This window comes from Camelina sativa, chromosome 3, assembly GCF_030686135.1.
Source record: "Camelina sativa cultivar CO46 ecotype springtype chromosome 3, ASM3068613v1".
In the NCBI taxonomy this organism is placed as follows: domain Eukaryota; kingdom Viridiplantae; phylum Streptophyta; class Magnoliopsida; order Brassicales; family Brassicaceae; genus Camelina; species Camelina sativa.
Window position 1 is genome coordinate 29,136,796 of NC_141882.1, and position 12,714 is coordinate 29,149,509.

At 38.7% G+C, this 12,714-nt stretch overlaps 2 protein-coding genes and 1 long non-coding RNA gene across 4 annotated transcripts; 2 read left to right on the forward strand and 1 right to left on the reverse strand.

The window, feature by feature from the left end:
- Positions 1 to 466: 466 nt before the first annotated feature.
- On the forward strand, positions 467 to 3,624 carry LOC104778164 (uncharacterized). Its single transcript, XR_015594576.1, has 8 exons — positions 467 to 841; positions 1,241 to 1,340; positions 1,447 to 2,136; positions 2,218 to 2,258; positions 2,376 to 2,479; positions 2,686 to 2,796; positions 2,920 to 3,312; positions 3,414 to 3,624. It is a non-coding gene; the product is annotated as an uncharacterized LOC104778164 (long non-coding RNA).
- A 671-nt stretch (positions 3,625 to 4,295) lies between these two features.
- Positions 4,296 to 7,508, forward strand: LOC104778167 (uncharacterized). Of its 2 annotated transcripts, none has more exons than XM_087507021.1 (5): positions 4,296 to 4,454; positions 4,590 to 4,698; positions 5,053 to 6,086; positions 6,175 to 6,938; positions 7,091 to 7,508. In XM_087507021.1, the coding sequence occupies exons 3-5, from the start codon at positions 5,132 to 5,134 to the stop codon at positions 7,388 to 7,390; spliced, it is 2,019 nt and encodes a 672-aa protein (XP_087363147.1). In that variant the 5' UTR covers positions 4,296 to 4,454; positions 4,590 to 4,698; positions 5,053 to 5,131; the 3' UTR covers positions 7,391 to 7,508. The 2 variants fall into 2 exon arrangements, with proteins under 2 accessions (XP_087363147.1, XP_087363148.1); XM_087507022.1 differs by having other exon boundaries at positions 4,318 to 4,454; positions 4,543 to 4,698.
- Positions 7,495 to 12,463, reverse strand: LOC104778166 (uncharacterized). Its single transcript, XM_087507020.1, has 12 exons — positions 10,222 to 12,463; positions 10,009 to 10,137; positions 9,805 to 9,921; positions 9,544 to 9,590; positions 9,310 to 9,461; positions 9,119 to 9,219; positions 8,802 to 8,999; positions 8,491 to 8,697; positions 8,256 to 8,403; positions 8,027 to 8,157; positions 7,854 to 7,943; positions 7,495 to 7,761 (listed from the first exon to the last, which is right to left on the reverse strand). Exons 1-12 carry the CDS (start codon positions 12,124 to 12,126, stop codon positions 7,666 to 7,668), a joined length of 3,321 nt encoding a protein of 1,106 aa, XP_087363146.1. The 5' UTR covers positions 12,127 to 12,463; the 3' UTR covers positions 7,495 to 7,665.
- Positions 12,464 to 12,714: the final 251 nt, after the last annotated feature.

The window sequence follows — 12,714 nt, forward strand, 5'->3', positions numbered from 1 at the left end:
CCATGTTCATATTTGCAGTGACTTTCCTGGTGGTATTTTGCGTAACTCCGAGTTTCGATCTAAGCTCCTCAAACCTCTTAGTTCCCAGAGGCTTAGTGAGGATGTCAGCGATTTGTTCCTCGCCACTGCAGTATCTCAGGTTTATCACTCCTTCTTTTTCAGCTTCTCGAATCACATGATACCGTATTTGGATATGTTTCGTCCTCTGGTGTTGAACTGGATTTCTACCAATTGCAATTGCAGATGTATTGTCGCAGTATATTGGCACACTCTTGGTAGTGTTGACTCTCATTTCTCCCAGCAATCGTTTCAACCATACTGCATGATTAGTGGCTGAGCACAACGCCATATACTCTGCTTCTGCTGTAGATTGTGCAATAGTGTCTTGTTTTTGTGTTTGCCATGTGAACATAGCGCTACCCAAGGTAAAACACATACCTGTACTACTTCGCATGTCTTCTCTGCATCCTGCCCAGTCAGAGTCAGAGAATCCAACCAACTCTACTTGATTGGTCTCATTGAAATTCAATCCATAGTCTATAGTACCTTGTATGTACCTTAACACCCGTTTTGCTTCTTGTAGGTTTTGTTCAGTAGGTTGAGACAAGCTTCTGGACAAGTACGATGCAGCAAAGGCAAGATCAGGTCTTGTTGCTGCAAGATACAAAAGTCCACCAATCATGCTTCAATACAGTCTTGGATTAGGTAGGATTTCACTTTCCTCTTGATTTTTCCCTTGAGGTGTTAGAGGTGTGCTCACAGGGTTGCAGCTGCTCATTCCAAATTTTTCCAACAGCTGCTTAGCATACTTCCTTTGGCTTAAAAACACTCCGTCTTTGGTGTAAGTAATCTCAAACCCAAGAAAGTACTTGAGTTTTCCCAGATCAGTCATTTCAAAAGTTTTCTTCAGATTCTCTTTAAACTGGTTGATCATCTTCTCACTGCTCCCTGTAATGATAAGATCATCAACATATAGGCTAATAATCATAATTTCACCTTCACATTCTTTTGTGTACATTGCTGCATCACAATCACTTCTCTTGCATCCTTGTGACATGAAGTTAGAGTCTATCTTACTGTACCAAGCTCTTGGTGCTTGCTTTAATCCATATAGGGCTTTCTTTAGCTTGTAAACCATGTTCTCTGCTCCCTCTATCTCAAACCCTGGTGGTTGTTCAACATAGACCTCTTCTGTGATTTCTCCATTAAGGAATGCTGACTTAACATCCATTTGGTGCAGGTTCCACTTATTTTGGGAGGCTAAGGCTATTAGAGTTCTGATTGTGTCGTGTCTGGATACTGGGGCAAACGTTTCACCATAATCTTCTCCATAAGTTTGAGTAAACCCCCTGGCCACCAATCTTGCTTTCAGTTTTTGAATCTCACCACTCTCATTTGTTTTCACTTTATATATCCATTTCACTGAAATCACTTTCTTGCCTTCAGGTAACCTTACCAGCTCCCAAGTCTCATTCTTGTTGATGATGTAGATTTCATCATCCATTGCAATTTTCCATTCCTTGCTGTTATAGCGTCTTCAAATGTGGACAGCTCCTCCCATATTAGATAGCATGCTCTTGCAACATGATTTGCGTTTTCCCCTTGTTCTTTTGTTTCATTATATATATCATCCAATCTTCTAACCTTGTGAACGACTCGAGAAGAGCTCCCAGGTTCAGTTTCTCCTCCACTTAACTGAAAATATATAGGACTTATACCTTGTCTTTCATCTCTGAAATTTGTTCTAGCTTCTGGACTAGTTTCATTTCTCTTTTGTATTTCCACATTTGTTTTCTGAGATGGGCTGACCTTACTGAGAGATCTCTCAGTTCTCTCGTTTACTTCTTCTTGAGTTTTCCAATTCCAACTCTTGTTTTCTTCAAACACCACATCTCTTGAAACTTCTATTCTCTTTGTACTTAGGACATACACCCTGTAACCCTTACTTATGGTGCTATATCCCATAAACACAGCCTTCTCTGACCTGTCATCTAGTTTTCTTCTTCTAGCTGCAGGTATCCACACATGACAAACGCAGCCAAATACCTTAAGGTGAACAACTGAGGGTTTGTGACCACTCCAGACTTCAAGTGGTGTTTTTTGGTTTAACGCCTTGGTGGGGAGTCGGTTCTGAAGGTAAGTTGTTGTAAATATTGCTTCAGCCCAGAAATCATTTGGCATTTCTTTGTCTTTTAACATGCTTCTTGCCATGTCCAGCAAGGTCTTGTTTCTACGTTCAGCAACTCCGTTCTGCTGTGGTGAGTAAGCCACAATGAACTGCCTCTCTATTCCATTCTCTTCTAAGAATCTTGTGAATTGCTCTGACTTGAATTCTCCCCCTCTATCTGACCTGAGTTTCTTTATTCGTTTGCCAGTTTGAGTTTCCACGAGGCTCTTAAATTTCCTGAAAGTTGCAAGTGTGTCTGATTTCAACCGTAGAAAATATACCCACAACATATGCGAGAAGTCATCTGTAAAAGTAAGTATATACATGCTTCCATTACATGATAGGGTTTGCATTGGTCCACATATGTCTGTGTGAATCAAGTCTAACACTTCTTTACTTTTTGTTTCTGAGATCCTAGGAAATTCTTCTCTGCATTGTTTACCTTTAACACATGCTTCACAAACCTCTTGAATCACCTTGAAATTTGGTAGACCTTTGACCATTTGATTTGTTTGCAGGTTCTTTAAATTGTGAAAACCAGAGTGTCCGAGCCTTTTATGCCATAACTCAGACAAGTTTTCTTCTTTGGCCATCCTTACACTCTCTTCAGCTAACTCCATACGCAACAAGTAAGCATTTCTTACACTCTCTACTTCTGCAATCTTGTCTCCTCCTTGATTGTGGATTATACATTTGGTTTCTACAAACACAACCTTATACCCATTTCTTGTCATCTGTGGAACACTTAACAGATTTTTATCTACCTCTGGGACAAGAAAAACATCCTTGATAACCCTTACTCCCTTCTTGGTCATCACTTCTATGTTTCCCTTCCCTGCAGTCATTATTCTTGCCCCATTTCCAATCCTAATGGGTACTTGAACAGATTTGTCTATTGTAGTAAACAATCTCTCTTCCTTGGTCATATGGTTGGTAGCACCACTGTCTATTAACCAGATTTCATCACTGTTTGTATGATCCACTACATGGGCTGCACTAAATTGACCAGTCTCCTCTTCTAATTGTTGTTGTGTTTGCCTTTTCTGGCATTCTCTCTTGATGTGGCCAGGTTCTCCACAAGCAAAACAACCTCTCCTTGGTCTAAATTGCTTACTGAAGAACTGAGATTCATAATTTTGTAGAAGGTAACACTCACCTTCCTTGTGGTTGCTCTTCTTACAAATTTTGCAGTGTCTTCTCACTTCATTCATCTTCCTTGACATTTGTTCCATTAAACTTTTTGTAGATTTCTGTTCACCGGGATTGACCGAGCTCTGATACCATGTTCGAAGTTACGTTGTTGCAGCCTCTCTCTTTTCTTAAAACTTTTTCCTTATCTTGTTCATTATGCAAATTACAACATATTAACATTAACCTAAAGTTTGCAACAACACTAAACCCAACACTTAATGGGCTTGATTAACACAATAGCCCAATGGTCTTTATCCCTTAACAACAACAAAAGTCTTCTCTTCCTCTTCTCCCTCAGTCTCGAGGCTCCTTCTTCTCCAATCTAAGGACTCTTCTGATTTTTTCTTCTTCTCTTTATGAATCTTGTTACTCTTTCTCTCTTTCAAATTTGAGTATTAATCAAGGTTTGATTCCAACAATTCTTTTGTAGAACATTCCTACTAACTAACTATGAAGTAAAATTAGGTAATATGATATGTATATATTTTGTTTTTGTCATTAACATGATTTTATTCATAAACAGAATTAGACAGTAGCATAGGGCATGTCATACATTAATTATTCTGCAGTTTATTTTCTATACTGTGATAAAAAATAACATGTAACTTAGTATTAATTTACTTAAACAAATATCCATGGTTATTTTAGCTAATCCACCATTTTTACATGTTTGTTAATTTCAAAAATATAAAAATTTATGCTCTAATATTATGCTAAACTTTTTGTTGTTCTACAGTAAAAAAAAAGCCAGTAATATATAGAGATTAGTAAACTTTCCATCCATGGAATTTAAAAGTTGATATGTTGCCAAGAAAATTAGAATGTGGTCGCTACTACGTCGTTTTTGTTTTAGTTATATACTTCAAGGCCCAAGCCCAGTCAAAATAGTGCCGGTTTAAAGTGATTTCAATATAATTAAGGAGCCCAAAGTATAATTAAGAAAGGAAACAAGTGGAGACAATTAATTAATTACATGGAAAACAAAATTAAGAACTAAGCAGAAGAAGAAGCACACACTCCTCTCTCTCTCTCTCTCTCTCTCTCTGCTTCAGCTGGCGCTGATCTCTGAAGAAGAAGAAGACTACTGTATACAAAAGTAAGCTTCTCTTTCTCCTCTCTTTCTCTACCTCTTCTTCTTCTTCTTCTTCACTATTTTTTTTTCTGTTTTGTTTTTTCCGGTGAAGATCATTGACTTCAAGCTTCGTGTTGATTCTTCGTTTTATAATCACAGATTGCTGCAAATTCGCGTTAATTAGCTGCGTTTTTGTTGCTATTTCGTACTTCGGAAGCTGAAACGTTGGAGAATCTGCGAATCCTAGTCCGTTGTTACTCAGCTTCTGGTAAGTGTAACTGACCGATCGATTTTGATTTTGATTTTGATTTTTTTATTTTGGTAATCGGAAAATCCAAGTCCCAGTGGTTACTCAGCTTCCGTCTCCGAATCATCCAACGCGATTTTGTAGTTGTAATGCTTGTTTTATGGGAACCTAAGGGAGAAAGCAAATTCCTATGGCTTTTGGCATTTTAAAAATCCTTTGTAATCTGATTTAAGTTGTGGAGTTTTCTCCAGATTTAGTACCTTAATGCAGGTCACGAGCGTAGTTTAGATCTGAATTTGAACTTGCCTATAGTTGTTTCTGGAGATTAGAGTTTGATGAACTGTAGACTAATTTGCTTGATTTCTCTTTTTCTAGGTTGCTGTGTTGGGGCGGTTTGATTTCTACTATTTTGTGGCTTATATGATGCTCGTGTTGAGATTATAGCCTTGAAATCATGGAGGAGGTTCGGTTATCGCCACTGAGACAGACAAGCGTTAAGTCTTCACTGTCAGGGAGGTCTACTCCAAGGGGTTCACCTAGAGTACATTCTGGTAGGACTCCGCGTAGAGTTCACGTGGGAGGAGGAGCGGTTCAGTGGTTCCGTAGTAGCCGATTGGTTTATTGGCTGCTTTTGATTACTCTTTGGACGTATCTTGGGTTTTATGTCCAGTCTAGGTGGGCGCATGATAATGAAAACAAAGTTGAGTTTTTACGGTTTGGAGGGAGGCTGAGGAAGGATGCTTTTTATGTGGAGACGAATCATAAAGGAATGGGTGCTGTTGCTAATGAGAATACTGATGCTTTGGTGAATATTACCAGTAAGGATGATGTTAGTTTGAATAAGAGGACGGATGTTAGTCTGATCAAGAAAGATGATGGGGCTTCTCGACGGAGCTTGAATTCCAAGCAGAAGACGAAAAAAGCTGGCCGGACTTCACGTAATAAGATCCGTAGTAAGCAGAAGGTGAGTAAAGAGGTACTTGAGACTAAAGTTTTGGAAGATGAGCAAGATCCACAACTTCCAATGACTAATGCTACTTATGGTAAGCTTCTTGGTCCCTTTGGATCGCTAGAAGATAGAGTTCTCGAATGGAGCCCTCATAGACGGTCTGGGACTTGCGACCGGAAATCAGATTTTAAACGCTTTGTTTGGTCAAGGAGATTTGTCCTGGTATTCCACGAGCTGTCAATGACTGGCGCTCCGATCTCGATGATGGAGCTGGCTTCAGAGCTTTTGAGCTGTGGTGCAACAGTCTCTGCTGTGGTTCTCAGTAGGAGGGGTGGGTTGATGCAAGAGCTCAATAGGAGAAGAATCAAAGTGGTTGAAGACAAAGGAGAACTCAGCTTCAAGACCGCCATGAAAGCAGACTTGGTCATTGCAGGATCAGCAGTATGTACCTCATGGATAGGTAAGATGAGAATTCATTATGTGATTTATGAACTGTACTTATTTACAATCAAAGGAAATGAGAATTTAATTATTGTACTTCCATGCAGATCAATACATGAATCATTTTCCAGCCGGTGGAAGTCAGATAGCTTGGTGGATAATGGAAAACCGACGAGAATACTTTGATCGAGCGAAGCCAGTACTTGACCGAGTGAAGATGCTGATTTTCTTATCTGAATCACAGAGTAGACAATGGTTAACATGGTGCGAGGAGGAGCATATAAAGCTTAGATCACAACCAGTGATTGTTCCACTCTCTGTAAATGATGAGTTAGCTTTTGTAGCTGGGATTCCTTCCTCACTCAACACACCAACGCTTTCTCCAGAGAAAATGAGGGAGAAGAGACAAATATTACGGGAATCAGTGAGAACGGAGTTAGGTTTGACAGATTCAGATATGCTTGTCATGTCTCTTAGCAGCATAAACCCAGGAAAGGGACAACTTCTTCTCCTTGAATCTGTTGCCTTAGCACTTGCTGAGAGAGAACATGAAGCTCTAAGGAATCACAAGGGCATCATTAGGAAGAAAGAAAAGGTTAGTCACTCCAGTAAACATCGTTTAAGAGGTTCATCTAGACAGATGAAAAGTGTTTCTGTCACACTTGACAATGGCGTAAGAAGACAGAAGCAAGAACTTAAAGTTCTTCTAGGATCAGTGGGTTCAAAGAGCAACAAAGTCGGCTACGTTAAAGAGATGTTAAACTTCTTATCAAGCAACGGAAACTTATCTAAGTCAGTTATGTGGACTCCAGCAACAACTCGGGTTGCTTCTTTATACTCTGCAGCGGATGTCTACGTTACAAACTCCCAGGTAATCCTCGTTAGACCTCAAAAAAAAAATTATTAGATGCATATACAGTTTTCCACAGAAGCTTTAGTAGATGTTAGGTTTGATTTCGGTTTAACCATTTCGATTTTGTTCAATTTGTTTTTTTTTTTTTAATTGAATCGTTTCTTTAACAGGGAGTTGGTGAAACATTTGGGAGAGTGACAATCGAAGCAATGGCTTATGGACTTGCAGTGGTGGGAACAGACGCAGGAGGAACCAAAGAGATGGTGCAACACAACGTGACTGGTCTACTTCACTCGATGGGACGACCAGGTAACAAGGAATTGGCTCGTAATCTCTTGTTTCTACTTAGAAATCCAGACACAAGGCTACAATTGGGGAGTGAAGGACGCAAAAAGGTTGAGAAAATGTACATGAAGCAACATATGTACCAGCGATTCGTTGATGTTCTTGTCAAATGCATGAGACCATAAAACACTTTTAATTCATCACAAAATTAATGTGTAAAAGAAAACGAAAAGTTCTTACTAATTCTTTTTAGTGTTTTTCATGCTTTATTCTTTTTGGAGTTATTGGATTTGGGGGAACTTATTTCGTAGAATCTGGATTAATATCTCCTATTACACGCAGTGATTTTCAACTGTTATCATATCTACTGCGTTAGTAAGTTTTACTTGGCAAAACAAACTCTGGCGACTCTATCTATTTACAAACATCAATGTTAGGTTCTTCCATATTGATACAGTTGCTAAGCCTTCGATTGGACAGCTTCATAAAACAGAATCTCTGGTTGAACCTTCCTTTCTCCAAAGAAACTGATCACATCATTCCAGTCACCAACATCCTATAGCATCACATAACGGCGTCAATCATGTCTGCCCTATCTAAATTCTCAATTTAACTCAAGGAAGGCAAAGGGAAACTGTTTTTCCTTACCTCCCCTGCTAAAGACTCTCGTTTGAGATTGACCCACCGGTTATTTTCATAAGCTACACAAATGTGTTCTTCATCTTCACCACAACCAACCTGCATAACCTAGGTTCAGACTGTAACAGATAGATACAGAAGAACAATATGACAAACATTTGTGACCCTGTTTCAGATTTTACCATTGATACAAGTCGGTAGTTAGTGTTTGGCTCTAAGCCTACGTATAGCCTGCTGATATCCATCTCACAGTCGAAAGCCTTTGTTGTTTCAGATATTTGTTTTTCAGTTTCACTCTTCTTCCTTTCTAACACTGATGTTGTAGATCCACAAAACACCAACAAAGTGTTATTCTAAGCATTATAAATGAGATAAAAACATAAGATCACAATCATGGTTGTCAAAACTTACCGATTGTGAAGATAGGTGGGCATCTACTTATAATGTGATGAACAAAGTTTGACTCTCCACAACCTCCTTGTTCAATGTCACATGACTTTTGATATTCCATGCAGATCACTCTAAGTATGTCCACAAAATTTATACTCTCAAGAGCACACTGCATATATTTAAGCACATAACAGCTTTATACGAGGATGTACCAGTTTCTGCAGGAAAGCTAAAGAGAGAAATAAACGAAACATACCTTGAGTTGTCTGATTGAATCTGCAGCCATAACAAGAACAGGAGAACTTTGCTCTGCATAATTTGTAATCCTTCTGCATTTTCGACAACTCATTCTTTCATTCCCCACCAACGTGAAAAGGCGAGTGACCATACTTTCTCTTTCTGGAATTTTCCAGCAACTCCAAAACTCAAGGATGGCCACAACTACCTTAGCAGCATCACTAGACTGCAAAGAGTAAAACATAGGAAAGTTAAGAATAACAATTTCACTTATGGACCAAAAAAAAATTGATATACAGTTCTTCGAAAGCATATCTTCTCCACACAAACCATGTAAATAACTTCTTCTACAGAAGTAAGTAAGTCGCTCAATAGCCAACTGTAGACTCCCTCATTTTTTATCTCCTCTGACACCAAAGCAGTAAATACATTTTGTAGTGAAGAAGGAATTTGAGGTTCCAACTGGGCTTGAAATGGTTCCATATTGTTCATCAAATCTACTTTGAGAACCTTAATGTTCAAGAGAGCCTGCAATACCACATGTTTTTGTGAACTTATCAAAAGGACGTGAAGAGATATAGAATGAGTTAAATCAGAAGAGGAGAATTTAGGTATTAAATCTTATTTTGATTTGGCAACCAATTTACCTTCAGCGTCATGTCAAAAGCTGAACTGCATATGGCTGCAGAACCTTCAAGTGTTGACCCCGAATGTGCCGAAAACGAATCTTCTCCAAGCATGTTTGTATCTTGAAAATGGCGAATGAAAGAATAAGAATTATTCATCTGAAAACAATATGATTCAAGTTATTAGTCAATTCAGAAAGCTTTTAATCAACCAGGGTCATCTTGAGTAGCATCCTCTTGATTTTGAATATTAGAAGAAATTTCCAATCGACCCCTCTCACTTGCAAGAGCATCTTCTTGTTCCATAGAATCTTCTTCCACCGATGGAGATGTACTTTCCGGTTCAAGGTTGACAGAAGGCTTACTGTACATGTAAAACTCGTTTTACTCAGAGAAAACTCGAAAACAGTTTATTAGCATGCAAAAATGACTCTAAGAGTACTTACCGTTCAACAGTCTTATCATGGGTGCAAGGCTTGCTCGTTGAAGTTCTCTGTTACACCATGAGCACCACTCATTCTTATAAGCAATTTAAGAAGAAATAATGAATAGGTATTATATACACAAAGCAGAAAAGTGGAAGCCTAAAAGTACGGAAACAAAATCCAAATGGATGATATGCTATCCCCAATAAAATAAAAACCGTTATTGACCTGTTCAGAGAACTTAAACCGAGATTGCTAGTAATAGTTTAGAAATTGAAAGACCTTGTTTTTTTTATCATTCTTTTTTTTTGACTGTGACTTCTTCTTCTCCTCCTCGAGTAAAAGATCTACTGCTACTGCATCTGCCTTGGCTTTGAATTCCATATTTAAAATCTCATTCTAGATGAGAAGAGACATAAAAACATATAAGAAACAATATAAAGGCCAAATCAGACATGAAATGAAAGCTGTCTGTATAAAACCAACCAGTAAGAAGGGTTTCATCAGTTGGAAGATATAGGTGCGGTTGTCATAAACACAAAGCCTGACGAGATTGTTTAGCAAACTTTTCCTTGAATTATCAATCAACAAAATCTTTGCATCGATTAGAAGAACCTGAAAATCATGTAGATAATTTATTAAGATTGGGTGAATATGTTATTCTGTTGTTAATGAAGAATATTAGAGTCATGAATGAACCTTGTGGGTGACCATTGATTTCAGAAGTCCTATGGACTTCAACACTTTATCGTCACTAAGAATATTCTGCTCACGTATAAGACTCAAGCAGTCTTCTAAATCGGGGGCATCAAATGTTGGATGCAATGCTCCTTCCAAAACATCTCGTACTGCACACAACAATAGTTTTGAAGTGAGGGAATCTTCAGGGACTCTTTCTTCACACTTGTCGCATAGAAGACATGCATATCTGATCCACTGATCTTCCTGCAGATTCTTTCTCCGTTCATCTTCGCTCATACATATGTTCTGGATCACAGTAAGAGCTGCTTCATAATCAAAGACCAGTGCTTTCTTTGCATATTTGGTTCCCAAATTCCGACATGTGAACTGAACAGCTCTAAGAACTGCTACCCACATATCAATAGTGTCTTCCCTGATAGATCTGAAAAAGGTCTTATCTAATGAATAGTTGTCAGTTAACCAAGATACGATATCATCTCCCTGAACATGTGCCTTGACGTAGTGAACATTGGGATCAAAAACATTGATTGTCGCATCCTCATTTAACGGAGTATTATTGCTTTTTAGCAGTCTTCTATCCAGAAGCAGATATGAAAACTGAGGGTCAAAGTCGATCTTTTCTTTAACCCGAGTTCGACCTAAGACACTGTCTACAGCTCTGGAAACCAGATATGTACCATCATCCCTTTCACGCTTTATGTTATTCAGAAACTCCAGGATATGATTGAGTTCATGACATTCCAGAAAACAGATACTCTGAGGTGTTTCCAGTAGGCGAGAATCGACAAGACTCTGTTTGGAAATTTCAAAATTTTCAAGATGCTTAACCGGAAAACGCATCAACCAGTCTCGAACGCTACATGAGAATGTTTTACGGTCAGAAAGCGACACAAGGATCAATTTGATTTCCTTGAGTAACTTACGACGCTCTTCATCTTCAGCTAAAGGCCATTCTTCAGACCATCCATTCTTACATTTAGCTGCAAACGATTTCACATACGCGAGCTCATTCTTGATCATCTCAACGGCAGCTAGTGCATCCACTGGTTCCCAACCTCCAACAGAAATCTTACGAGTCCAGTCCTTGCCTATTCTCTGGACTCTATCCTTTGGCACAAAATCTGCAGCATGTTCTTGTTCAAGATGATTCTTACAATCTTCAGCACTAGAGAAGTGATTCGAACAACACACCCAGAATGTCCATATCATGTCCTTCCTTGCAGAAGCAAGAACTTGCTCCAAAGTAACTCCTCCTTCTCTGGAACTTTCCACAAGAACTTGCCCCAAAACAAAACTTTTAAGCTTTCCAATGCTTACTTTCATAAAGTCACGTTTCACCTTAACATCCAATCCCAGCCAAAACGTCCTCAACCGTTTAACCAAATCCTCACGTGGGTGTGGAGCTGAACTCTTCTTTGACTCCAAAAGTTTCGGTTCAGGTTTTGTTTCCATAATAGAACCAACTAGAGCCTCGGGAGAAGCGATCTTGGACTCTGCATCTTTGATTACACTCAACAGTCCGTAGTCATCTGGGAGAGTAAGAGATAAAGCTAGTTTTGCTTTTTTCAAACACTTCTTGTAATACGATACCGAGCCAAGCATCCTGGCCAACTTGTGGAGTGATTTTGCACAGAGTGAAAATAGCCTATCATCTAACGAGTAGCACTCTAGGGTTCCCAAAAAGTAAGTCAATTCCACATTAGGTTCCTCTGTTTGTTTCGCTAGACGTAAGAATATTTCACCTTGTTTGAGACGAAGGAGCCACGCGTCTTGATCTTCCCAATGGACACGAGCCAAATCTTCAAGTATCTCCATGGCCTTGTTGTATTCTCCGTTAGCGATGTGATCTTTAGCATCTTGGTAGGGTTTGCCTTTCGTGAAAGAAGAAGAAGAAGACTCCATAGTACACGACTCTCAAAAGCTTTCTTTGGGTTTTTTAGGTTTCTTGCTTCAGAGAGAAGAAACTGTGAAGCGCGGGAAAACAAAATCAACAGAAATAACAGAAACTGTATCGAAAGAAGCTGGCTCTTTTTATAACGTGAGAGACACGTGACCCAGTTTTGAACATTGGGGAATTGTGTCGAACAACTTGTGTGCAACGTCCGTAGTACACTCGACTGCTTCGATTTTGTAGTTAATTCCATGGACAGATTAACAAAAGAATTCTTGTAAAGCTTCGAATTTCGCAAAAGACTTGAATATAGTAGACTGGTCTTCATCTTGGGGATGAAACTGAAAAAAAAAAAAAAAATCGGACTTAGAAATAATCAGAAACAAAAAGAGATTAGAATCAATAATAAGCTTTGGGACCGATAATAATAAATTAATAATTATTTTTAGAACCCACCAAAATTACTGACTCAATTATTAAATAATCAGAAGTTGTGACTTTATAAAAAAAATATAGGAAAAAAAAAGATGCATGGAAATATTAAAGTTTACGTGTTCCTTTGAATAAAATAATGGAAATTTGAAATTTCGTTGAGCACT

What these genes read in the sequence shown, in the direction of transcription:
- LOC104778167 (XM_087507021.1), top strand. Translation starts at nt 5,132, where the DNA reads ATGGAGGAGGTTCGGTTATCGCCACTGAGACAGACAAGCGTTAAGTCT. An exon ending in AGTATGTACCTCATGGATAG is followed by an intron (nt 6,087 to 6,174) that starts GTAAGATGAGAA and finishes ACTTCCATGCAG; the next exon opens with ATCAATACATGAATCATTTT. An exon ending in TCTACGTTACAAACTCCCAG is followed by an intron (nt 6,939 to 7,090) that starts GTAATCCTCGTT and finishes TTTCTTTAACAG; the next exon opens with GGAGTTGGTGAAACATTTGG.
- LOC104778166 (XM_087507020.1), bottom strand. Translation starts at nt 12,126, where the DNA reads ATGGAGTCTTCTTCTTCTTCTTTCACGAAAGGCAAACCCTACCAAGAT. An exon ending in TAGAAGAAGTTATTTACATG is followed by an intron (nt 8,698 to 8,801) that starts GTTTGTGTGGAG and finishes TACTCTTTGCAG; the next exon opens with TCTAGTGATGCTGCTAAGGT. An exon ending in GAGAGTCTTTAGCAGGGGAG is followed by an intron (nt 7,762 to 7,853) that starts GTAAGGAAAAAC and finishes GTGATGCTATAG; the next exon opens with GATGTTGGTGACTGGAATGA.